The 27340-nt window shown below is 54.1% G+C and overlaps 1 protein-coding gene across 2 annotated transcripts in view; it reads right to left on the reverse strand.

Annotated features, from left to right (window-relative positions):
• The window catches only part of LOC102087491 (rho GTPase-activating protein 39), a 54628-nt gene that overhangs the window by 7053 nt on the left and 20235 nt on the right, over positions 1-27340 (reverse strand). For both annotated transcript variants that reach the window (XM_065032656.1, XM_065032657.1), the window contains exons 2-5: positions 19231-19629; positions 10887-12195; positions 6959-7505; positions 5680-5769 (exon numbers count right to left, since the gene is read on the reverse strand). In XM_065032656.1, coding sequence (XP_064888728.1) covers positions 5680-5769; positions 6959-7505; positions 10887-12195; positions 19231-19629 — 2345 coding nt within the window. The remainder of the gene's footprint in view (positions 1-5679; positions 5770-6958; positions 7506-10886; positions 12196-19230; positions 19630-27340) is intronic.

Below are 27340 nucleotides of genomic sequence, written 5' to 3' on the forward strand. Positions count from 1 at the left end.
TGCTCCGGCTGTGCCGCGCTCGGTGAACTCTGAGGCCGAGCGGAGCCAGGACTCACAGAGCTAATCCCCCCGTGACACCAAGAGAAATGTTTGCACTGACACAGCACTGATTGCTGGGAGAGGTTTTCCAAAACCGTTGGCCTTTTGTTCTTTTTCGAGACAAACCCAAATTGCCTGCTGAAAGCAGTGAACAGATCTGCCCTATTTGACTCCCTGCCAGGCTCAAAGCTTGCAGCAGAGTTCAAAATCCTTGTGGCTTTTAAAATCTCTGTTCTGGTCAGATGCTGGGTATTTCAGATCAGCCTTTCACACACCCGACGGCTCAGGTGAGCTGGTCAGGAGCCTGGAGCTCCTCAAATGTTGAGGAGGACACGCTCCCCCAGGCAGAGCAACAACTCACCAAGGAGAGAGACAAACCGCAGGCAAACCGCAGCCCCTGCCTCGATCCATCTGGGACTGTCACAGCTGACACGGAGCCTCTCAAATGCTGAGGGAGGTACCAGAGCATCCCCCTCTCCCACAGGCAACGGGAAGGAAAGTCAGTTTTAAGAATTTCTCTCTTGGGAATATCTAAACCAAGATATTGCCCATATGCAAAAATCCTGCTAATCCCAGGCATGATTTACACCGGGAATGTCTAAGGATTAAAGAAAACAAAACTGATGAGCTGCATCATGATGCTTCACTGTTCCAGGCTATGGCTTCTGTTGTTAACGTGTGCAGACGCACCCGACGCCGAGTGTCATCCGCTTCATGAAGGAGGGAATGGGAAAAAGCTTGGGCTGTGCCTTTGTATCGCAACAATTACACAGGAGGCAGGTCATTCAAAACTAATAATAGGAAATGTTGTGTTTTTTTTCACACTGTAATTAGACCCTGAAACCCATAATCACCCTGAGAGGTTAACAAGGTTTGCAAAGAAACCGGTTGCCTTGAAGAGCCTGCGCGGCCGATGCGTGGGCAGCAGCCAGACACGTTTGCTTGAAGCCTGTTCTGTACTTTCCCAGAAAGCTCCTCGACCCTGGGAAAAGCCTAAAACTTACATCCTGCGCCTTCTGCAGCGAGGCGTCCTGCTCCCAACGATGGCCGAGCTGCAGCCTCTGACCCACAGGGGACTGTTGGGACCATGTGTGGAGCCAACCCAATTTCAAGCAAATAAACTGAAAACAAACTTGTCCTGTGTGCAAGGGGCTGGACCCATTATTGCCCATGGACCTGAGCCGCCAAAGAAGGAGCAGAAGGAGCCCTGAGGAAAGCGGTGACCGTCACTCTGCTGCGGTGGACACAGAACGAGCGGCTCCCCTGAACGTGCAGCCTCCCTGTGACATCGCAGGAGCCACGTGCCTGAATCGAGTGCTTCCCAGGCATGTGCAGCGCAAAATCAGTGTCATACAGTCACTTGAGTTGGCAGAAACCCTCAAGCTCATCGAGTCCAACCGTTAACCCAACCCTGTCACTAACCCATGTCCCCAAGAACCTCATCTAAACACCTTTTAAACCCCTCCAGGGCTGGTGACTCCAGCACTGCCCTGGGCAGCCTGTTCCAATGCCCCACAGCCCTTTGGGGAAGAAATTGTTCCCCACATCCAACCTCAACCTCCCCTGGCGCAACTTGAGGCCGTTTCCTCTGCTCCTGGCGCTTGTTCCTGGGGAGCAGAGCCCGACCCCCCTGGCTCCAAGCTCCTTTCAGGCAGTTCAGAGATCAGAAGGTCTCCCCTCAGCTCCTGTTCTCCAGCTGAACCCCCCAGGTCCCTCAGCCGCTCCATCACACTTGTGCTCCAGCCCCTTGGGCGAAGGAGCTGTGGAGAGGCCAGGTGGCCCCTGGTGGGCTGCAGAGGGAAACATGAGGGAGAGGAGCACAATTTACCTTTAGCCTCTGCTTTTCCAAACCAGCAACTTGACTGTCTGGCTGCTTTTAAAGTACTCAGTGATCAACTGACTGTGGCACTCAGCTCATCACCGGGTCAGTTCAAACGAGGGGGCAGGTCCCCCCAGGTGCCCCCTGCACTCCCAGCTCCGGCTGCACGGCTGGAAAGGGCCGACACTGAAGGCAATTCCAGTTCTCTGAGCACATAATGAATCTGTGAAATCCAAGTTGATCTGTTATTTCCTGTGGTACCACAGTAGCCCCAGGAGCTCGGGAACAGAAGACTACTAACAACCCACACAGTGAAAAATAGTTTGCAAAGGAAAATATTTTTCCATGTGCTGGCCTAGAAACACATGTGAAGAGCTTCCTAAAGAATGTCTCCTTTTATAACAAGTTAAAATCCAGGCAGGGCACACGCAGGAACATACCTTCTGGAGCAGACTTGAACGCTCTCTTGCCAGAAAATATCTTAAAAAATGCGGCTAACAATGTGGATTCAGGACCTGGCCACGGGACGTGTATTTTAGCACAGCAGAAGCTGTTGTCTCGCTATTTCTCTGACCCACCGTGGCCTCTCGGGGACCTGAGCCTGGCACCATCAGCGCAGGCGGCCCTGTCCTGCTGTGCTCTTCAGGGCTTTGCCCAGCACCGCTCTCCTGCCTTGGATCGGCCCAGCACCCCCATTTCACAGCAGGGTTTCAGCCCCTCTTCCTCACACCACCAGTGCACCCTCTGCAACCAGCAATGCTGCTGCAGCACAGAATCGGAGAATCGTTTAGTTCAGAAAAGACCTTTAACATCAAGTCCAACCATTAAGCCAATGCTGTCAACTCCACCTCTGAACCATAGAATCACAGAATCCCAGGCTGGCTGGGGCTGAAGGGACCTCTGGAGATGATCCAGTCCAACCCCTGCTAACGCGGGGTCACAGAGCAGATCACACAGGTGGGTCCAGGGGGTTTGAATGTCTCAGAGCAGGAGACTCCACACCCGCTCTGGGCAGCCTGGGCCAGGCTCTGGCACCTCCCAGCAAAGGAGTTTCTCCTCATATTCAGATGGAGCCTCCTGTGTTTCAGTCTGTGCCCGTTGCCCCTCACCCTGGCGTTGGGCACCACTGAACAGAGTCTGGTCCGTCCTCTGACACCCACCCTGGAGATATTTATAAGGATGTCTCTGAGAACCTCGTCTGTGCAATGCAGTGCTTCGCCAGCCCAAAGGGCCGTAGGGCCAGCGCCTGCATCTGCCCCAGGGAGGGTACGGAACTGACACAGCGTGTCTGGAAAACGAGTATTCCCCCGCGAAAATCTCCCGGCTAAGAGCAGGTGGGAGATACCCTGGGGCAGTGTTGTACCTGGACCATGAACCACCAACTGACAGACCTCCCTTCCTCGAATCTGTCCCATTTCATCCTAAACCTGTTTATGTTCCCAGCCTGCACAACACCCGGCTCTGCCGACTCTTAACAATTGAATTTTGTGCTTCGGGACAAAGCACTCTACAGCCTGCTGCCCAACAACAAAACCAGGCGGTATGCAGCTCTTCCGCTATGATGAACTACGAGATATTTTCTTCCTCCCGGTCTCCCCAGGTCACCTGCAGTTTCTTTCAGGCCACTGCGCTCTCCAGGCCCAGCTCCTGGGGGCTCCCCCGGCCACGCTCATCAGCTGGGGGTCCGCGGGCAGGACACGTGGGGCAGACAGACACACAGACACAGCACGACTACAGCCCAGTGCTGGTTTGCTCCGGGCCTTTTCTACAACCTGCTGGTCCTGTCTGGTTTCTGACCACTTCCCAGCACCAGGTGTACATTTCTGGAAATTCATATATGGGCTGTAAAATGTCTTTCCCTCCTTGAAGGCTGCGTAGAGCCCGCTGCTGCACGTGCAGCGAGGGACGTCTCCCCCATGTACAACACTTTGCTTTTGTTGACACAGTTTTCTCTGCTGCTTGATTGCTCGGTTGCCCTTGCAAAATCCCTCTGCACCTTTAGTTTTTACAATCCTGAATAATTTTGTACCAACACTGAGCGGCCAGCTCATTATTTGCCTCCTTGTGTAGATGTAAAGCCCAGCTTACATTCCTGCGGATCAGCAGACAATCCTCCTTCTGAAAACACACTGTTAGTTTCCACCCGTTATTCTTCTGCCTGTCAATGGGTTATTGATCCATGAAAAGATCTTGCACCATTTTCATATTTCATTTACTCACAGAGAATTACGCTAGAGGTGAGCGTGGGAAATTTCAGAATTATTTATTTGGGTGCATGTCAGACGAGAAATGTTTCCTCAGCTGAGCCTTTACTTACAACCTCTGCACTGCAGGAGTGTGTGTGGTAGGGAAATCACCGCTTTAACTCCAGTTTTCTGAAAAGACTTACATACATATCTACATATCTGCTATTCGGTTCTGTTTGGAGACAGTACATTTAAATTCCTTATGGATTTCTCTGCTAAACTGCTGCTGCGGCATCCATAATCTGGGTATTTCAGAGCTACTAATGAGTTTCTTCTCACAGCAGCCTTGCACCTTGAGGGAGCTGCATCCCACCCTCCCTCCCAGGCCCGGCAAGCGGGGCCGGCGGAGCAGCCGCAGGCGTCCCGAGGAGGAGCCTGAGCTTGCAGCCAGCAGATCGAACCCAGTACATTTCATATATCTATATAATTCAAAATGTACCTTTTATTTTTAGGTAAAAACTACATCTAAGTTCCTAAGCACGACTCCAGCACACGCAACACAAACAGCCATTGCAAAGCAGAGCCTGCTCAGCCCGCGGGCAGAGCACGCCGGGCGCACAGCGATCTCCAGGGAGTTGTCCCGTAAAGATATCAAAGTCCCTCTGAACACAAGCAAAATGACTTTCAGAAGGGTCAGAATGGGCTGAACAGGACAAGAAAAAGACACATCCCTACCAGAAATACAATCCCCCTGTGAGATTCCAGGTCTCTGCTCCAAATCCCACCGGAGACAGAGAAGCGATAGATGCTCTTTCTGCATGGGCTGTGACCAAGGGGCCCCCTCAGGCCCTTCCCAGGCTTGCGGCTGCCCCGGGGGAGCAGTGACACCCAGAAGCCAGCGCAGGAGAGCGCAGCTGCGGAGCCCCCGTTCCACACGCCCGCCTGCTGGCACCCGACTCCAGCTCTCCCAGATTAAAAACATGAAGGCCACAGGATGCAAACTGCTGCCTGACCTGAATTCACACGGTTAGCTCACGTTTTCAGAAGGCAATATAAAAAAACCTGAATGGACACTGCCTAGCAAGACTTCAGCCAGATGAAAGATTATCCCGCAGCCAGCAGTTAAAACCTGAGGCTGGAGGAATACGTGAGCTCTTGTTCACGTGGCACAGACGTCATGGCAAGGCGTCCAGGAGCGTGGACAAGGGGAAGTAAATACTGGAGAGAAAACAGCAGTGCTTGCTCTTTGCCAGGTATCAGTGTCCTCCCTGCAGGTCCTCAGGTTGGCTGGTGGTTTACAAAACCCGTTACTACAACTGAGACAGGTTCTTTTCGACACGCTGGCTCGTACAGCTTTTAGTACTGGAAGGTGCTATAGGAAACCGTGGCACACACAGCCCAGCTGAGTTACAGCCCCAAGTCTGCATCCAAATGCAAATCCCTTTCCTCATGCAACTGTGAGTCCAAGGGTCCCACCGTGCTGCCACACTGAGCTGACGGTGTCCCGTGTGCTGCCCTGCTGCCACCCACGCTGCTGGCCCACGCTCTGGTCAAACCTTGCACACTGCCCACCTACAGTAGAGTTCCCCGGATCTCTGTCTCTCCCAGCTCCCTGCATGCTGTTCCTGCCTTTACCTTCACTCTCGGTGTTTTGTTTCCTCTTTTTCCTGGATTTTGAGTTCTTCTTGTTTTTCAGATCCACAAGCTCCTTGATGCGCTGGACAACTGAAAATTCAAAAGAGGCTCTGGATTAATAATGTGGAAAGATAAAATATCAAAGCCCAGAGCCACCGTTAGACACGGCAGCCAGTCTAACTCCAGCAAGAGGTCTGCTCAGGACAGGTCCTGTAGCACAGCAGCTCCACACGCACCCACGAGGGGCCCAGAGCATCACTCTGTGTCTCCAAATGGTCAAACACTTGAGAAGGGGCTCCAGGCAGCAGGCTCACACCTAATAAAAGCTCCTGCCCAAATACCAGCAGGAGGATCAACCCACTCACATAGTTCCGATTAGTGCTGGTGCTGGCAGGGGGATCCCTCACTCCCGGGCCAGGCGCAGCTGGAGGGAACGGTTTTGGGGAGAAGAGACAGGGATTTAGGATCCTTATGAAAACCCAAACCAGAGCTGCACATCTGGTGGTTCAGGGAAGGAGCCCCACGTGAAAGCTACAGGCCCGAAAGCAGAAGGTGGAGGGTGGCACTGTCCCACTGTCACCACAGGGCCCGCTCCACTGCCACCCTTGCAGGTGCACCAAGGCACAGCCAGCACTGCTGCACCAGTGACACATCAGCCAGTAAAGCAATAAATACTCTCTCCAGCCTGGCACTTGGGTTTTTTTTTTAAACAGGACGCCATAGCAATATAAAATTGTGGTAATAATTGAATATATGCTGGGCTGGTCCCCAAGGCTTCCAAAAGACAGATAAATCACATCTATTCACAACAAAAGCCAGAAACTTTCAGCATCCATGACTATTTGCCAAGCTAAGGCTTGTTTGTAGCGTTTGCAATGGCTCCCATGAAAAAAATCTGTATTAACATGTTTGGTTTTGCCTGTTTTAAGGAACTTCGAAGTAAATTGTATGTCCAGAGAACCCACAGAAACTCTGCCCTTGGCGAGTCCAGCTCAGCTCTTCTCAGTGCTGCCCTTGCCATGCTGGTGGGTGAGACGAGCACGGTCCAGGCTGGCATTTCTTTGCCAGACCCAGGTGAGAACTGCAGGGAGAGGAGGTGGTGGCAGCTCCATCCCACCAAGGGAGGATGAACCTGACCGAGACACGCTGCTCTCACTGACAGAAACCACAGCACTGCCTGGTGATAACCTGTGCTTTTAAAGACTAGACAAGCCTGGATAAGTGGCACAACCCACAAGAACGCTGCTGGGGACAGAGCGGGTGTGCATGAGACACTTACTGTTTTCATCGCTATCAAGGTGGCGATAAATGTAACCTTCCAGATAAGACTGAAATTTGGGTGATGGGGAGAAAAAGGCCAGACTGATGGCCATCAGTTCCCAGCCCCAGGCCAGACTTCGGTAGCACGTATTATCTGTTGTCTGCCGGATCAGTTGGATGTAGAGCTCATCCCGTAAACCTTGCATGCTCCAGCACTTGGTGACCGTGACCAACGCCACGTGATTCCGGTCCATGCGAGTCTGACGATCTCCCATGTAGCTCTGCACCAGTTTGAACATCTCACACGCCTCTTTTTTGATGGTGCGGTTGCTAGTGATGAGCATTGGCTTCTTAATAGAGCCGCCGTTCCAGGACAGCATGTTGGAGATGGAGATCCTCCGGCGGAAGATGCCCTGTGTGTGCATGTTGAGGTTTTTAGAAGCCCAGTCTGCCATGCTGCTCTGCGAGATGGGTTTCCGCAGGGTGTTGTAAGGGAAGTGGTATCCCACACAGCTGCCAGGCTGGCCGCTGCTCTCCTGCTTGGGGTCCAACTCGATTGTCCCAGGCTGCAACGGAGAACAGACGTGTTAAAAGCCGCTTAGATGACTCCTCACCCTGCCAAAAAGTTACCAGCAGCAAGTCATGAAGCAACTGGGAACTGCAAAGTGGGGAATCTGTACAAAACATGATTTTGTGTGGAATCAGTGGCTGACAACTGTAGTTTGCAAGAGCCTGGCTGGCACAGCCGCACATTGGTGCTGCCCCTAAGGGAAGCGTTGGGACACGGAGCAACAGTCTGAGTGTCCGGGTTGTCCCAGAGGTCCCAGGGCAGCGGTGCAGCCCCGGGGCACCAGGCACACCCCGAGGAGCCACGTTCCTCCCGCTCTTCACCTCTCGGTTCCTGTGGAGCCACCAGAGCCCAGCAGGCATGTGGGAAACACCAGGTGGCAGAGGCTAAACAGCCACAGCACTACTAGCACTGCGTCCTTCTCATCTTTACCCTTTGCGGCCCCTACAATCCCATAGCTGGTTCCTGCCCTTACTATTGTTCCAAGTTGTAGAAGAAAAAAAACCCCAAACCAGACAAAACCAAATCAACATGGTTAACGACCAACAGGAGCTGCTGATCTTTGTGCAGCCTGTGCCTGGAAAGCCCCTGCATTGCAAACATTTATTTCAATTCCACCATGACCTTCCTAATAGAGATGCTGGCCAGACACACAAACGGGACAGGAGAAGGCAAGAGCATGAGCACAGCTATTTTGGTGGCAAGGCTGTCATGCAGGTAGGATGAAAATGAGTCAAAATGAGATCAGAATTGTTCACAAGCACTGGGTTGTTTTTATTGCTCAGAGAACCCGGGACAGCAGCTCCCAACGCAGCCTGCGCTGATCAAACTCATTTGCTCCAGGGACAAGGGCACTGATCACAAGTTCGGAGAGATAAGCAGCAAAGACAAAGCTCTTCCTTTACATGCAGCCCTTGTCCACCCTTCTTTCCCAGTGATCACTATGGATAACTACATAATTAGAGCTTTAGTAGTACTGATCCCAAGAAAACGATGTGTAATAACTACTTGTGAGAATAAGACACTTGTTTTGCCCATCAGAATTCTCTGGTTTGGATGGAAGTGGCAGCCTGGGACAGATACTGAACTCCCAACAAGTTGTTTTAGGAAACAGACCTTTTTGTTAGACTTGAAATGTTCACATATGGCAACTAAGAGCTAAACAGCCCACACTTCACTCTGCATTCTCCAAGGAGATCTCTAGCAAGCAGGAAAAAGCCAAAGAAGATAATATTGAGGTCTCTGGGTTTTAAAGGAAGACAAAGAAACAGAAATGCCGCAAATTTGGTTTTGTGGTGGAAAAAGTGATACAAAACATGCATTTTCCTTCTTTGTAGATCACCTTTAACGTGAATGCCACCCTCTGTTCCGGTCCTGGCCTACAGCCAACCCCAAAAATACTCGTTAGTTCTTACACATTTAGAGCAAGTCGGTGTTTTCTTCTCCAGAATGGGGAACTGCTGAACTGAGGACACAGGCTTGTGCTGTCCAGCCCTTCGCCGTGTCCCCCCCGCGGCTGAGGGGACGAGCTCCCATCACACCGCACCGCTCGCTCCCAGCCTGGGGCGCAACTGTTGCTCCTGCTTTCCTACTTCGCTGTGTTTTTAATGCCTTGAGCTACCCCCCTGCCCCCTCTGAATTCACCCTGCCCGCAGTTCTCTGCCACCTCCATCCTCACTCTCCTTCAATCCACATTCTACACCCAGGGCTGGTTTTCCTCCTGCCACCCTGATCGCTCCGTCAGCGTGTTTGGTACTTCTGAGGATCCACCTCCTCACACTCCCTAGAGGTTCAACAGGCTCCTGGTTCTCTCCTCTTCCCTCTCTCTAGAGCTTATCTCTCAGATCTTGTTCACACATCTACCCAGCTATTACCTTTGTGCTGACAGTCCACATCCACTTGTGCTCAGCCTGTCCCGGAACTTGTGCCCACCCTCCTCAGCTAATGAACTTCCTTGTCTCCTGATTCCCTCTCCATCACAGGGCCCTGCTGCTGACTCAACACACATGCTGCCATTTGCATGCGAGGCAGCAATTTTGCTGCAATAATCTCTGCAGCCTCATTCCCTCCTTATTTGGACTCTCACATCTCAGAGCATTTCTGTAAACAGAGTATCTATTGACTCACTGCCTTTACCACTACATCCATCTCCTTGCACTGTATTCTCCTTCTCTATCCTTCCACTCATGAGTTATTCTTCATTTCGAAGGCCTATCCCCAACCCACCATCTCTTGTGCATAATCAAGACATGAAGTTTCAGCCCTCCCCATCAATGCAATGAGCTGCAACATATCCTGAGGAGTGGGCAGCGGTCTTCTAAAAACTCTAAAGAGGCTGTGAAATGAACTTGCTGAACTGTAACATGTAAGTCATGTAAACTCAATCTGGTCCCATGCCTGAAAATGGGAAACACAGGGACATGAAATCAGTTTTAAAAAGGGTTTGAGGCAAAAGGAAGGCACTATCGATCAGAAATGACAATGAAAAGGTGAATTAATGCACACACATGAATCTGATGCAGCAGGGAGGTGTCAGCCTGGCTTTTAGAGAAAAGTTACACCCCACAGGTCTGCTGGAGCAGTTTGAGATGGTCAAAGAGCTTTGCCAAGTTTCTTCATGAAAGGTCAGGGACTAGCGAAGAGGAGAAAAGACTGAACAAAGGGTTAAAATCAATGGTCAGTTCTCAGGCTGGAGGGTTGTTATCAGATGCACAGCCTCAAGTTGTTCAGCAGGAGTCAAATCATCGGAAGAGCGAAGGGAAAAAGGACAAAACCTTCCCAGAATATACAATGTAGAACCTAAACCTGAACTAAAACCATGAAACAGGAGGCTCCTTGAAATCCAAATAGAAGAAAAGGTGGCAAACTAAATTCTGTGTTAGAAAGAAAAAACACTTGTGTCGGCACACTAATAGGCTTGAAAATAGTTACTTCCAACAAGAAGATGCGAGAGTCACTGCCACCGGTTTTCTGAATATTTCCATTCAATGCTCAGGAATGGTCAGAAGGGAGAACAGAATACAAGGAACTGTCAGAGAGATAGAGGAAAAGAGAGAAAATGCTGCCATGTGGCCACACAAATCCTGACCCTGTGTCCTGCACAGCCCAGTGTGGAAAGGCCCCGCAGGGCAGGGGCTGCCAGAGCAACACGAGCGCCGGTAAAATGATCAGGCAGCAGGTTTACCCAAATAACACCACCGAGCTACCTGCAGCGCTGAGGGCTCGCTGGACATGAGCCCCTCTGCCATCCCCCCCTCTCCCAACACTGACATGGGGTGTCCCCCTGCACAGCTGGGATGTTCTGTGACCCACTCGCTGTTGTGCTCTGCCCCACAACGGCCCAGCAAAGGGCTGCGACTGAACCTGCTGCGGGGGGTACCTGGGAGGAGTGGCGTGTCGCATCTGATGAAGCCAAACTTGTCTGGCTGGTCACGTTCTTTTCTAAAGAATCTATTTTCTCAAAAGTCCTCTTCTGCCTCACCGTGTCCTGCGGAGCAGCCACATCGTGGGGAACGCTGCCCCTGCTCTCCAGGCCCTGTCTGTACAGAGACCTGTTACTCGCCGAGATGTCGTCCCTGGAGCTCCGGCTGATGCACTTTTTCAAGTGGTCGGACTGAAATCTGACTCTACAGCTCTCTGCCGGGATGCCGCTCTCCAGACTCTGAGCATCGAGGCTGGCTTTGCTTCCCCTGCACGCCGCTGACCTGCCCACCACCGCGCGCATCTCGGCGATCAGCTTATCGTTCAGAGCCGTGAGCTCGCTGCTGCTGCCCACGGAGCCAGGTCTGCCCTGACCTGTCCCTTGCCTCCTTCCTTTCCTTTTTCTCAAGCTTGGAGAAGGGCCGGTCGAATAACCAGAATCCTGATGGCTTATAGCGGTTGGGTACTCTTGAGTTTGCAGGCTGTTCTGCCGGCTGTGGTGGGCTCCCATGTTCTTGAGGACGTTGGCTTCCAAGATCCTCCAAGACTGCTTGAAGCTGTCCTTTGAAGCGAGCTGACCAGGCAGTTTAGCAGAGGCATCAGCTGTTGCAGCAGGAGAGTGGGAGAGCTTGGCTGACTGGTCAATGTTGACCATGTGTTTTATATACTCCCTGCCAGCCGGGCTGTATTCAGTAGCAGAGGGATTTCTTGCGTGTTTCTTTGCAGCCTGCTGCTGTGGCATACCTGGATGCTGTAACAATTTGGTTGGTTGCAGTTGCTTTTTTAAGCTATTGCTTGGCGACCTTGGAGGAGACATCCCACTCATACTGACGCTTTCGGTGTCCATATCTACCGGTGGCTCATCATAAATCGGAGACTCTAAAGATGGCTCATCGTATATAGGTGCTGGGGAGGCGTACTTGGGGGATGCAGGCTGGGGGGTTCCTGCCTGGCTCCTCGGAGGTGTTGGAGAAGTTGGACCATTCATCAACACTATGCAAAACCCACCATTCTCCGTCTTCTTGATCTGCATAGACTGCTTGGTTTCTCCCACAGGCAATTGCTTTGAGGCTCCAGGGCTCTGTGCTGTGGACTGAGGCTGAGCATATATGGCTGGTTTCGGAAGAGATTTTTGGCTGTTGGCCTCTGGAGCGGCCTGCAGGTGCAGCGAACTGTTTGAGGAGCTCTGTATCTGCCGCAGACTGTTCACTTTGACCAACATGGCTGCTTTTGTGCCTGGGAGAGGCTGCCAGTGGGTAGGAGTCTCCCTAAAGGAAGAAAGATAGAAAAACGGGGAATTATTTAAGAATTGTACTAACTGAACTATCCTCTACTTCTACCCAAATACCAGATTGTTAGTCTCAAAGTGCCTGGACATTCCTTAGCCAGTTACATCAGCTCCTCCTTGTTTTTTCCTGGAGATCCCCCTTCCCGAAACAGAAACACATCATTGTTACACACATGATAAAGTTCTGAGTCATGAACAGAACGACGAGATGAAACAAGTTCATCATATTATAACCTGTCTGGTATCAGAGCACCGAGATAAGAACCAACCTACACTTCCCAGGGCTCATTAGCCAGCAGGGCACCCAGAACAACCAGCTAAACACCAGTAAGCTATTCTGCATCACTCAAGCTAGGAAACAACCCCAAGTGTCTGCCTTTGGAGAGTCAAACTGTGATGATAGTCCTTCCAGACCACATTATTCTTTTGACCTAAGTTTCCAAACGCACGTTTATTTTGCAGAAAAAGCCATGAGGCGGGGGTGGATGTCCTCAGCTCACAGGACATGTGTTCCACTTGACACAACCCACCAAGCCCTTCTGTAGGGCATCATCCCAGCCCAGTCCACGTGCCCTCAGCTCTCGTTCCCTTGGCCAAACCTGCTGGCCCTGTTCAGCTCTCATTGCTGTGAACCCCCCTCTGCTGGGAACACGCTCTGACCTGTGGGGGTACTGGGGATACACCACAAACCACTGCAATGGCCCCGTCCCAAAGGCGTATTCTGCCCTGTAACAACAACCTGCTGCCAGGATGCAGCTACAGCCCCTCTGTGTTTGTGAGCTCATGGGAAAAGGGAATGGAAAGGCTGTTTAAACAGCTGAGCTTCCAGGCCTTCAAAGGCACCACTGTCCCCAGGAAGGTCCCCTTGAATCCGGCCCCATTTTGTGCCCTCCTTCCACATACCCACTACGATGCTGTGCATGTCCTGTCTGTGACGGGATGTGTTCCCGTAACACCTTCACAGCCATTTTGCTCTACTTGAACCTTACCTCTTGTTCTCCATCCCATGTCGCTGACTCGTCCTGCACGGCCCCTGTGCTGGTGGACAGACCCACCTCCATCCCACGCCCAGAGCTGCCTCTCGGTGACGTTACCCCCTGCGTGTGCCTTTCCCGCCAAGCCCCAAGATATCCAGACATCCCAACCTTCCTGTGCTCTGCTCCTGCTCTCCAGAGACCTCCCACCTGTGGTCCCAGCGCCCCGTTCAGCATGGTTTCCCTGGGGTGCTCTGCCTGTCCCCCATGGCTCTCCCACCACGGGGTGCCTCTGCACACCCCTGCTCTCTCCACACCCCACTAGGACACGTCTGCCCCACAGCAGCAGCCCCACACCACGGTGGGTGCCCCATTTCACCTGCTCCCCTCCCAGTCACCTGCCCCGCACCCAATATCCCACGTCCACTCCCAAAGGCTCCACTCCCCATGGGGCGGTGTGCCCCCTCCCCATCCACCGCTTACCATACTTCTGGCAAAACATGCTGTCCGAGAGCACCGCGTTGCTGCGAACGCCCTCGGCACAGCGGCGCGGGGAGGGGCGCGGGTGAGGCCGGCGTGCCCGGGCGCAGGGGCTGGCTCCCCACCAGGGTCCAAAGGCACCCTCCGGCCACCCTGTGCTGCACCCCTGGCTCTGCAGGGCCCGGCTCCTTCTCCCCCGCCACGGCTCTGCCTCCTGCAGCTCCCCAGCTACTGGAGAGGGATGGAGAAAGGGCCACCATCCTCTGCTTCTCATCCTGGGGTGCCACTTGCTCCAGGGACTTCCACCCATATCTCCCCCTAAGGCACAAAGGGTTTTATTTTAAGGGAACTCCTGACACTACTTCAAGACGGAGATGCCATCACTGCAAGCAAAGACTGTCCCCAGCTACCGCCTCCTGCTTACAGTGTCACAGCCTGGGACTGACATGAGCCCTGTCCCAACACTGAGGGATTTGGGGTAGGCCTCCCTCCCCCTGCCCAGGCTGCCGTCCCTGCTCTCCCTGTCCCCCTTGCCATCAGCAGCTTGTCCTCTGTGCTTCTTCCCAGAGGTGTGACTCCTGCAGCAGGGGTGACTGCCAGCGGTGCCACGCGAGGACGTGGGCAGGGAACAGCCAGCGGTAACAGCAGGATGGGGGTGACATTCCCGAGGACATGCAGCCCTGAACCCAGCAGCATCCCTGCCGGGGGTCGCAGGGACTGCTCCTCACACCCGTGTGTCCCTCCCACACGCAGCCAAGTCTCAATCCCCAGAGCAGGCGCTGCTGAGGACCAGGTTGTTCCTCCAAGAGCCCCTGGACTAAAAGGAAGAACCAGAGCAGTAACATTTGGTAGGCTTTGAAATGAGCATTTCTGACACCCCTCTGCCTACCCCTCCACTCAGCTGTACCAGCAGCTTATTTCATGGCAGGGAAGTGAGACTGGCAAAAAGCCACATCAAGGACAAGCAGGACCTGTGCTGTTCCAGTGCCACTGCGGGCAGAGGGAGCCAAACTCCAGCCCAGCCGTGGCCACCACGCTCCTTCTGACCAGGAGATTTGTAAGTGAATGTGATGGAGAAGTGAAACCCCTAAACGCGTGCAATATCCCACTTTGCCTGTCAGTCTCTTTTTGAGCACAATGTGCCATCTCCGGCCTCCCCAGCAGCTGGAGATCAGAGGAAAGAGGCACCACCGCAGAGAAGACAAGGCTTTTTTGAAAGGACCATTTCCACAGCCATGAACAATCTCCTGTGGCCGTGTCTGGATACAGCTTTGCTCAACCCCATCCCCAGGCCGCTGAAAAGACCAAGCAGAAGAGAATGGCGAGTTCCTGACTTCCCAGCATGGAAAAAGGTTCAGCCTTGTCCTCCTGAGCAGTGAAAGCCCTGATGGAAAGCAAAGCCAGTGGTGCAGAAACGTCCCAACGTGGCCTCTCGGCTGTGCTCTTCAGTCACCAGCAGCAGAGACCCTGCCGAGTCCCGGGAGATGGTTCCTTCGAGGAATGCTTTCAAGCAGCTCCAATATAAACACCAGGACCCGGCGCTGGCTTTCCCAGCCCGCACCCAGCTCCAGCAGGCCCAGCGGATCCGGTAGCTCTTCCCAGGCTCCAGAGCTCTATTGTTTGCTCTTCCCTCCCAGCAGCCTAGAGAAACAGCCTCGCACCTCAGCTCTGCCCTTCCCAGCAGTCGCTTTCCTGGTGCTTTGACGGAGGCGAATGAACAGGGATGTTTGTGTTTCAGCGGCGCTGCCGCCAGTGCCCACACGTTAGGCAGGGATGGAGACCCCACCCAAACCAGGTCTGCATGGCACCAGGAGAGCTCTGCGGGCACACGCAAGCACGTCGTGTTTGTGTGCCCTGCCCCCAGGCCAGCTGCGTAAGACGGAAACAAGCATGTAAGAGGAATCTCGATGGTGTTTCTTGTCCAGTTATAAGGAACTTAATATTGGCATTACTTACGCTGGGCCTCAAGAGACGTAAGCCCGTGATGAGGCAAACCAGACTTGGAAGAGGCAGAGGAACCCTCATAGCCACCTTCACAGCTCACACACCTCCTCTAACACACTGTCCTGGCATGGTAAGGCCAAGGTACTTCACCCTCCCAGCCCAGGATGCTGAGCTGTGGGGAAGGTGGTGAAGAAGGGGACAGGCAGCAGAACCTACTGCCCAGCAGAAGGGACCCACACCTCTCCTGTCCTGGGGGACAGATGTACCTGGGGATGGTGTATTTCTTCCTGGAGGACTTGAAGATGCATCATTATCACAAGAGGAAACCCCATTCTGAAACAAGTCCTTGACCCTGGGAGAAGCACGGGAAGAGAAGGGCTGGTCCGCAGGGCCAGCTGGGCTGGGGAGAGCAGAGCCCACTCGCACCCTGACCGGCGGCGTGCCTGGCCAATGGTACCTGGGGTGGGTTAGAAGGGGGTGGTCAGTAGGTCAGAGAGGTTCTCCTGCCCCTCTGCTCTGCCCTGGGGAGACCACACCTGGAATATTGTGTCCAGCTGTGGCCCCTCAGTTCCAGCAGGACAGGGAACTGCTGGAGAGGGTCCAGCGCAGCCACCAAGATGCTGAAGGGAGTGGAGCATCTCCCGTGTGAGGAAAGGCTGAGGGAGCTGGGGCTCTGGAGCTGGACAAGAGGAGACTGAGGGGGGACTCATTCCTGGGGATCAATATGGAAAGGGGGAGTGTCAGGAGGATGGAGCCAGGCTCTTCTGGTGACAACCAGTGACAGGACAAGGGGCAATGGGTGCAAACTGGAACACAGGAGGTTCCACTTGAATATGAGAAGAAACTTGTTCCTGGTGAGGGTGGCAGAGCCTGGCCCAGGCTGCCCAGGGGGTTGTGGAGTCTCCTTCTGTGCAGACATTCCAACCCGCCTGGACACCTTCCTGTGTAACCTCATCTGGGTGTTCCTGCTCCATGGGGGGATTGCACTGGATGAGCTTTACAGGTCCCTTCCAGTCCCTGACATTCTGGGATTCTGTGAAAAAAAGGATTAAAACCCTCCCCCAGCTCTCCATGGCATGTGCTTGCAGAAGGCCCCTTTTGGGGATCACGCTGGTCTCTCCTGGCTTCTCCATCTATCACGGGATGACAAACGTGAAGGGAAGAAAAACAAAACTTTTGTACTGCCCTTAAAGAGAAAAGCGTTGGGTGAAGGTACCTATAAAGATGTCAAATGCTACCAAGAGCACTCAACGTACTCACCCTCTGTTTATACAGCTGTATCCCTGCTCCGGGAAGGAAGAGGACACACTTGTGTTTGTCTTTGAAGAACAACGCAGACAACAGAGCTGACAAGCTTGGTGTGCTTCTGCTGTTACTAGACCAGACACCCCAGCAAGGGCATTAGATCCCACCTGGGAACACTTGCTTTGGGCTCAGCTCTTTGCTCACCATTTTACGAGCTAACAAAAGGCAAGAAATCTCTCCTTGGGTGTCAGATGTGGGTAGGGAAATCATTCTCCAGGCCATAACCAGACATGCAACCCCTGCTCACAAAAAGCAATGATGACACACGATGGATGTGCAAGGAAACAGCGCTCAGTCTCCTGCTTTCAAGAAAGCAGCTTCCACAGGGAAATGCTGCTGGCTTATGGGTATGAGGGTCTGGAAGAGCCTGGCACGTCCGAGCAGCCTGTCAGCTCCCAGCGAGCTCCACTCACACCTTTCCCAGCACTTGCCTTTCAACTAAGCTTGTTGCATGCTCAAAGTGCCCTGAGATCACTGCGAAAACTTTGTATTGGGATGGAGGAGGATGTCTTCCCACTCCCCTTCCCCACAGGAGAACTTGCAGTGACGCCCAAGATGCTGCCTGGGACCAGCCCGGCTGCAAAGAAAGGTAAAACAAACCCTGCCCATGCTGTATCACTTCCCCACCTCCCACGCGAGGGTCCTGTGTGGGGTCCTCCCTGCTGAGCGGGCCAGAGAGCGGAGGGGTCAGAGCTGCCATCGCTTATTCCTCACACACAGCGTTCCCCAGAGTGAGGAAGAGGAGGCCACGTTCCCCTCCCGAGAGCAGTCAGAAATATTTTGGTCCCCGTGGAGCTCAGGATACTTTGTGCCCTGTGCAAGGCTCTTGCACTTGCTCCTCTGGAAACACATAGTTTGTCGGCGCCTGTCCCAAGTGCCCCAGAGCGTGGGGCTGTGGAGGGACAAGGAGGGGAAGCCAGTTGGCTCATGGCAAACCCCACGTGCCTGTGGCTCACCTGTGGTCACTGGTGTGGACCGGAGGGAACTGGGAGCTACCGGGGTTCAACTTAAGGCATTTCTCCATGTTCAGGCTTCTCCCAGCAAAGCAGGGATCAACCTCTGGATGGGTCTGTAGTTCAGAGGGGCAGGAGCCACTGGAAACACCACAGGCCCCAGTAAAGCTCTGGGCTCTCTCTGGTGCACTTTATGTGCATCACCAGAATCTTTCAGTCACACAGGACTGAAGTGAATACAGTAGCATCTCACAAGTGCAGCAGACAAGTGGTAAACCTCAGTTCAGGGGGCTCTAGAGCATGTATTTTCCAGAATCGCCCATCCTACACGGTTTTCATCACCTTTGCTCTTCTCTTCTCTTGCCACCAGCACCAGGCACACAGAGAGGCAACCGCAATCCAAACCCCAAGCTGTTAAGCCTGGCTCACTGCATGCCCAAACTGGGGACCAGGAGCGCTGGGGTGGATGGCAGCAGAGCCGGGCTCACCCGAGCTCTGCTCTGGCCCCTGGGGGAGTCACCTCTCCTCAGTGTGACCCAACCCCGTGCACTGCACGGCCTCCCTGGCTGCCGGCACCATGTTCTGCAGGGCAGGATGAGGCCCAGACGGGGCAGGAGGAGGCAGGGAAGCCCTGGGCAGTGCCCCAGGTGGACAGGCTGGCCTCACAGAGACTGGAGAGGAGATGCTTTTGTGCAGTTGAAGCTGGCAAAGTTTCAATACAAAAAAAAACCAAACATGATTGTTGTCAGACTGGTTTGAGTGTAAGAAAATCTCTTAGCCAAACAAAATAGCATCCCGTTATTGTTCTTTCATTTCAGGCTTGATATGAGCAAATAACTGTGCCCAGGAGCTCTGTCCCTGCAGCCCCACGTCCCGCTCTGGCCAGAGCTGCGAGCACACGGGGGCAGCTGAGCGAGCGGGGAGGGAAAGAGCCAGAGCAGCCGGGCTCACCCACACCCTGAGCAGCCAAAGCCCTTGCACGGCAGCTCAGCCGTCCCAGCAAACCCCACCATGAGTGCCCGACAGAGCCCTTGTCACTGTGTTACTCTCCCACCCATCCCTCTCCTTATATTTAGCACAAAGGGCTTTGGAGCAACTATTATCTTCTCGTGTGTGTTTTTACAGTGCCCCACGCAAATGCAGCCTGGCCCAGACCAGGGACGTTCAAGTGGTACCGCAGAGGTGAAAGCGGACGGCTGTACCCGGGGAAGAGGGCAAGCGGTGGTGCCAGTGTTCTGGCAGCACTTCACCCTTCTCAGGGCAGCGCAGCTTTCCAGCCCTTCTGCAGGGCAGCCAGCGCCTGCTGGCAACTGAAGCCACCCATCGGATATAAACAGAGAAGGCTACAGCTCTCCCTACCTGCCAGGGTCTTTCCTCTTCTCCACGGCGCAGTCCCCCTTGCCCTTCTCCATCTCTTGCAGGAGGGCCATTTGGATGGGGGTGCTTCTGCCATCACTGCCGGCGCTGCCCCGGTGCTGCCGGCCCCGGCAGTCGGGCTGGGAGCTGCGCTTCATGGCCTGGAGCTGCGCCAGGGGCACGATGTCGCAGCCCTGGGGCCGGTGCCACACCGTCTGCTGCGTGATGGCATTGTAGTAGTAGAAGCGGTTGTTGTTCTGGTCAAAGAGCTCCCACCACTGCTTCTGGTCCGACTGGCGCACCTTCAGGTTGGGAGGGGGCTCCCAGCCGCACTCGCCAGTGGTCAGGTTGACGTACATCCGCTCCTGGGAGCGGGGCTCGATGATCTCCACCCAGTCCGAGCTGCGGGAACACGAGAGCTGTGTTAGTCTGGGCCAGAGGCTCGAGGCAAATGGGTTGTCTGGGAGCCCTGTGGAGCTGCTGCCTCTGGGCCAAGCAGCGCTGTTGCAGATCAAAGTGCTGCTCCGGGCCATTCAGCGATCTAACAAACTCAGGGGAAGATGACGGAAGGGTTTGAGACAGGGCTGAGCCAAAGCAGCAGCTCCCTGGCACAGGGAACAGGAGGTCACCCCCCCAGCCTGGCCCTGGTGTCAGCTCGCACCACGCTCCACCCCGGGACAAGTGACACAGAGCGGGCGAGCATGACCCACTGATGCTCTGATAACTCCCATCAAGGGCTGGTGTGATGGCAGGAGTGCCGGCGCCTGGCGAGATGCACAGGGGAACTCGCTCTCGGGAGCGGGGAGGATCTGCAAAGCAGGATCTGCTCCTTTCAGGAGCTACACCCTGCTGTTAATGCCACCTCGGGAGACCAAAGCCCTGGCTCCCGACAGGGCGGGCAGCCGGCCCACGCAAGCGCTGCCTGCCGGCTCACACACTGCAGGGCTGGAGGGGACCTCTGGGGCACCCGGTTCCTGCTCAAAGCCCACACTTGCTTGACCAAAAGATAAATGCGAGGAAGTGACCGGTAGACGAGACCAACTCCATTGCAAGCTCTTCCCTCCTCCCTCAGGTGATGAGACAAGGCTCTCAGAAGCCCCTTGGGGCAAAGGGCGGGCAGGGCCAGGCACTGATCCATGACCCGTGCTGGCGCAGCCCAGGGCCCAGCGAGAGCCACGGGCAGTGCTGCAGGGCTGGTTTTCAGGCAGATCAGCACGATGGTTTTGTAGCAACAGAGGTGTTGGGCTGCGCAGCCCTCATACATGGCACAACAGCCTTTAACACTGACACCCCTACCCCAAACAGCCAGCCCAGGTGAGGGCAGAGGAGCTCAGCAAGGCCAATGCCTCCATGATGCTGTAGCCAAAACCATTTTGGCTGGCCCAGGTAAACAGAAGGGGTGCAAACACCAGCAGGGTCTCCTCCCACCGGGGAGAGATGCTGCCACTAAAGCAATGCCACCCCTGGCTCCAGTGTGCAGCTGAAGACAGAAAAAACCTACACAGGCTCCCCAGCTCCTCCCCACACCCCCAAGTCCTGGCCCCCCACCCTCCTCCTCTGCCCCGTGTTGGGGGAAGCTGCAGGAAGAGGATCCCATTTAACTCAGAGTATTTTTGTTATTAATGAAAGCCATACAAAGAGGATGGGTCCTGGGTCAGAAGGGAGATCCGCTGCACCCCCCACAGGCTGGGCTGCTGGTGGGTGGTTCCTGGGGGGTCAGGGTGATGATGGCAGCACCACAGTGCCCAAAAGGGCAGCCTGGGCTGAGCCTTGCTGGCACGGTGTTGGGACAGGAGGTGTTTGCTGACAGGGCAACACGGCCCTCAGCTCTGCCCAGGCTTCCTGGGGAACGTCAATGTGTCCTCTCCCACCAGGCAAATCTGGGAGGGGGTTTAATAGCACATCACAGCTCCCTGCTAGGAAAACTGCTGGTGTATTCAATGCTGAGCAGCCTGGCAGGCACGCCTAAAACGCAGGCTGCTCCTTGATTCTTTGAGGATGCAAAATTGATAGGTATTATGTCAGTTCAACCCCAAATAAACCTGAATCGACCCGAAAAGGTGCAATTCTCCTCATCACAACATCTACCACGTGATGCTGACCAGGCAGCCTCACGGAGGGCTGATGGTCATTTGGGCTGACTGGAGATGCTCACCCGGGTAAAGGCCACTTGTTTCGTGGCACGGGTCCATTTTCAGCCAGATAGCTCAGCCGGCCCAGGCTGTCACCACCACAGCCGTTCCCACCAGTCCAACAAGCAGCTGGGAGCTGCGCACTCTCCTTTCCCCAGGGCACCGACTCCTGCTGGGCTCCCACCACAGGGCACTGCCAGGAAAACTTCGCGTCTAGAAAACACTTGCTTTGCTGTTTGGTACTTTTTGGTCAAAACTGGGTCAGTTCCCCTATTTGATTTCAGGTGCAACATGAACAGCCGTGCCAGCACCCCATGCCATGGCTCGGGGTGGGAATTAAAGAGCCAGCCTGATTATTTCCACATAGTTGCAATGTCAAACCACAGGCACAGGAACAAATGGACAAGGCACTGCTGTTATCAGGGGCATCGTCCCCCATAAACAGGGCATGAAAGGGGAAAAGGAGGGCAGCAGCAGAGCCCAGATGAGCAGGTCCATGGGGACAGCAGCGAAGTGCAGGTAGGACAAGGAACTGGCAAAGAGGGTCCAGGGGACAGTTCAGAGGGGACAGGAGAGGAGCAGTGACCTCTGAGAATAACACAACTCTTCACAAGGACGGGCAGCCAGCGGGAAATGGGGCACAGGGGACTGATGGGGGGACTTAGACCAAGTGTCACACTGGCAGCTTGGGGGGCAGAGGCCAGTGCTGCTGCTGGAGGGTGGGGGCTTTGCCCAACGGTGGGGGCACGAAGGGCAGGGTGGGAGGAGAGCGGGCACTGAAGAGGAACGCAGGAACAGTGGGACCCTGGCACTGAAAGCAACAGAAACACACACACAGACGAGCTTGGGAGAGAAGCAGGTGGTAGTTATGGAGTATTTGCTTGGCAAGGAAATAAACCAAAACCCTGCAAGACTCAGCTGAGCAATCAAGATGCAGCTGAGCGATCAACCTTTTTAGCATTCAAGAGCATGCTGGTTTGGTCTGTTTTGCCAACAAGCGGATTAGCAAAGCTCTGAACCACCACCGACTCCACCAGCGCCGCTGCTCCTCCGCAGAGAGGAGAGGTCAGCTATTTTCTGTTAAATGCAAGCTATTGAAAATAATGAATTCTTCTCATGGCACTTGGCCGCGACCGAGCGTGTGTTTCTAACTATAGTCTTCCGTTTTAACAAGCTTACATTGATCTTTGCGTGCAAAGACACGTAAGTGGATGACTTGGATTGGTGACCTCTTTGGTCTCCTTAAAAACTGAGGGGCTGAGGATGACTGAGGTGCAGTTTAAGCAGAGAAAGAAAAATCTGCACAGAACACATTGAAATACCAAAGAGTTTGGTAGAATCACGGTCATATGTAAAGAACAAAAAGGAAAAGCAAGGAGCACATTCCTGGAGCAGGGCCAGCCCTGGGCTGCCACACAAGCCTTGAACATAACATCAGGAACTCTGGAAAGACGTGATAAACCCAGGATTGCAGAGAGATAAGACCATAACTTGGACATAAAGAAAATACTAATTTCAACTCCCTTTTGCGGGGTTAAAGAAGCAGTTTCCTGTGGATGGTTTAAATAATGCTCTTCCTGTCTGTCCCCTCAGCTCCCAGCGCTGGGTGACACAGCAGCCCCGGAGCGCACAGTGACATCCGGAACCCTGCGGTGGTTTCAGTCCATCTCAACTCTTGGGGCTCAGCATCCCCAGGCATGGGAATCCCTGCAGGCCTGCTTTGCAAATGCGGACGGAACCCCCACGGCAGCCCAAGTGTGGGACACGCAGCCCATCAGCATTGCAACAGCACTGGAGAACTAACCCAGTCACCGGAGCCTGCAACGTGGGGGAATTTCAACAAAATCCCACCTTTCTTCCAAAAACAAACCCAGTGTGCATCCTCCCGTATTGTCAAGAGAGTTTCCTCTGTGTCCAGTGCAAATACACAAACACTTTCCATGCCTCCCAGCCTGTCAACAGCCCACGGCTCCAGCCCCAGCAGCCTGAGCCCCACCTGCCCGCAAAGGCCCTTGCCTTGGGCACGCTGATTTTTTTGAAGGGTGGCAGGGCCATGGCGGGGCTCAGTCCCCAAGCACCAAGCTGCTGGGCGGGGGGAGGACACACGGTGCAGCAGGCACACAAAAATCGGGAGAAACATAGAGCTTTTTGTGCAAAACTGCAGCTGATACGGGCAAACGGGTTTGTTCCCAGCTGAAGGCTCAGCCCCTGCAGGCAGCAGCTTGTTTCCCATCCAGTGTTGTCGGGCAGAGCAGTAAGATGCACGCTGTCCTGCCAGCCTCTGGCACAGAGGTGCTCGACATTTGCAGACTTTGCTCCTTCAAAAACAGCTGGGACCCCTCTGGCTGCCACTCCCGCTTGGCAAAGCCTTGGGATTAAATATATATATATATATTTTAAAGGGTATTTCAGCCTGCAAGAACATCCTGCTAGCATCTCCTGGTCAGACCTTCTCACAAAAACTATAAACGTTAGTGCAAGTCCAGGAAAGAATAAAATAGTTTCAACTAAAGAGAAAGGAGCAAGACTAGAAACGGAAGGAACAGAAACAGAAAAGCCACTTATGGGTAGACCTGAGAAACACCAAGAAGTTGAACAGCCGCTACTCCACGGCAGAGCTGGGTTTCTCGCCACCGTCGCCGAAGCGGCACCACAGCCTGGGCAGCCACACGCGGTCCCTGAACACCACGAGTTCTTCACAAGGCCAGGCGAAGATAATAGTAGAGCTGTTTTCTCAGCTGAGCTGTCAGCTCGAGAGCCGCGCAACGTGACCACCCAGCCCTCTACACGGAGCTTCTCTCCGCTCACCCCATGCCCGCTGCCCAGCACCAGCTCCAGGAGGCACCTGCTGGCCAGGGGAGGCCGTGGGGAGCTCCACAGCCAGCACAGCCCTGGGTGGCTGCAGGGACAGCCCTCTCAGCTTGAGCCCCCTTTTCACTTTCACGGTATGTAATTTTTGGACTTCTGTGCTCCGAGCCAAGAACCCACCTCCTTCCCCCACTTGTCTCCTTCGGGATGAGCACCACAGAGAGCTGGGGCCCTATAAAGTCCTTCTTGACCAAACATGACTCCGTAACGAGTAGGATCTTTGAAGACTTCAGAAAGCTCTTCCTTCAGGAAACAGGAGCCTGAACAGAGCCAGGGTATGGTCTGGTGTTCAGGATCACAGAAAGAAGGACAGGGAACCCTCCTGAGCAGCAGGAGACTGAAGAACTTGAGGGGCCAGAGGACAACGTGTCCTTTATGAGTGTTGATGCTTCCCTTTACCCCATCTCTGTACCTTGCATGGACCAGGCGTTGCTCCCATGCCCTGCGTGGGGCAGCCACCCTGCTGTGTCCTTGCACAAATAACTGCAGTTCTCTGCCTGTGGCTCCAAGCCAAGGCTGCTGAAGCCTCTGAGAAGCCCCAGGACCGGGCAAATCCCATCATGAGAGGTCATCTAACTGAGATGTGTCAACGCCAAGACTAAGTGCCTATATAAGTGTCCTCCTTGAGGACGAGGAATGAAGAGTTTGGCCAACAGACACACACAGAGATTGAAGCACAGCTCTTGGAAACAAGTCACGCTGTGACACCAGCCAGACGCAGGGACGTGTGTGTGGGGTCCAGGGCTCCTCTCTGCAACAAGCAGCTGGGTGATGGGGACGGGCATCTGAAATCCTCTGTCCTCCCGAGACAGGGAGTTCAGAGCCTCCTTCGTTTGCTGCTAACGGAGCTTACGACGAGGGGCCCATGAGAGGGAGCAGGAGCAGCCTTATGGAGAACAAAGCCATGTTTACAACCCCGAGTGCTCCAAAGGGAGGCCCCAGCAGCAGACCAAGGCAAACGAGTTAAGGAATGGGGAGCGGGTACCATCGCAGAGGCACTGAAGCTGCTGACAGCGCTGCTCCTCTGCAGGTCCAGGCTCCTGGCTGGCTGGAGAGCAGCCCAGGTTGCCAAAAACAGCTGTGCTGATGTTGAAGAGGGTCACGCTTGCCCCTTCGCCTTCTGCCACCCCAGCACAGCACCCCAGCACACCGGGTGGGCTGCCAGACAGACTCCCCTTAGAAAAACTTTGCTCAGTGCAAACGCCGAGCAGTAAAGTACAACCCACAGGTGGCTCCAGGTCGCTCAGATTTGCACAAAGCCAGGACAAGGCTGTAAAACCCATCTGCACCCTGGAGCTGCACAGCTCTAAGAAGGTCTCCAGCACCAGCTCCTCGCAGTGATGCTCCACTGGTTCACTCAGTCAATTAAGGCTTTACTCACCACCTTCTCTCAGGGAAGTCTGGAAAAGCTGTAATTTAGATCTTAGGAAAAAAAAATGTACCTAAAACAACCCTTTCCCCCCACACATATATATCTGTATTTATTTTGAATACACATGCATCCTTCTAACAAAAATTATAGACAAACTAAAATAAGTATAATGTCAGGCTGTCCCTGAAACTTTCCTGCTTCTGAAAATAAGCATTGTGCAAACAAATCAACCTCTGCTTCACAGGAGACGGACTAGACTGTGAAAATATAGAACAAATGGCTGCAATTGCTCAAAGCCTGAGCACGTATGCTCAGCTCCCGCAAGAGCAGCGCGGGGCAGCCCCCTGAGAGCAGAGCCCAGCGCGGCAACACGGCACAGAGAGCAGAGCGGAGCACTTCACCGCGACCTGGGTGGGTTAGAGGCAGCACAGAGCCTGGAAAAGGCCCTATCAAGCAAAGCATCTCATCACTTTGGTGGTTTTAATTTTAAACAAACAAACAAAGTCAACCAATCAAACCCAACAACACAAAAAACAACCAAAGCCCCAAGCCTTCTGCTAAGTGGTGTTTTCAAAGTAAGAGATGCCAGATGGTGGCCTTTTGGTTGCTCAGACTCTGTTGGTTCTTGGTTCTTCCCTGGCCATTCCCAAACTCCCCCAGCACCACCAGCTCCCATCTCACTGTCACAAGTCTGCCCGTTCACCCTGGCTCCAGAGCAGAACCACGGCAACGGGGCAGCTCATTCTGCAGGAGCGGGTCAGGGCAGCACCAAAATTAATAGCACATTCCTCCAAGATCCTGTCTCAAAGAGAAAGGAGGAAGACACAAGGACTTTCAGGACATGGCTGAGATGTCCTGGGGTTTCCACAACAGGACTGAGGTGGCAGAGAGGAACACTCCCCAAGGAGGACAGAAGCCATGCCGAGTCACGCCACAAAGATCATCAACTGCAAATAAAGCCCAGAACAGCCCCAAACGCACAACGTCCCACAGCCTGACACCAGCACGTGAACCTGGGGTGGGATGATGCACAGGCACCTCAGAGCAACGCACCTCCGCATGGAGAAGGGAGGGCAGCACACAAACTCCCCCACCAACCTGCATGGTCTCCATCACCCGCTTTGTGCTGAGCACCACCCACCAGAACCTGTGCAGCCCCACCGGCAGCATCAGGCTCGTATTGATCCAGACCTGAAACCAGCCCCAGGTCAGGGCCAGGGTCACACAGAGCACCCACAGGCAGGGAACACAGAGGGGAGTGAAGGACTGCCCGCCCCCACCACATCCTCCATCCCCTCCACAGGACGGGGCTTCTGCAACAGAGGGAAGAGCAAGGGACAGAAATCATCCCTATTTTCATGGCTTTGGGACAGAGCACAAAAGACCTGCTGGATGGGCCCTAGAAGAGCAGGACGAGAGCAGGTACCAGGGACATGGGCACAGTCACCAGCGGACTGCACAGACCAACGCTACAGGAAATTGCACCTGAGGGCAGGAGAAGGAAAATCCACTCCCATAAAAAAAAATGTCGACGATGCAGACAGGACACAGCTCTGCCTGTGCCCGCACAGCCGGGGCAAGCACCAGCTCTTGCCATAGCTCCTGTATCAGAGGGGCAGAGTGGGACCCACTGCTGTGCCCAGGGAGGAGAGCTGCTGCTCCCTTGGAGGCCAAGAGCACCTCATTTCTTTCTGTCTTCAGAAGGGTGAGCACCTCAGACTGCACCGTGGCCAGGGACCAG

The sequence above is a fragment of the Columba livia genome, chromosome 16, assembly GCF_036013475.1.
Source record: "Columba livia isolate bColLiv1 breed racing homer chromosome 16, bColLiv1.pat.W.v2, whole genome shotgun sequence".
NCBI lineage: Eukaryota > Metazoa > Chordata > Aves > Columbiformes > Columbidae > Columba > Columba livia.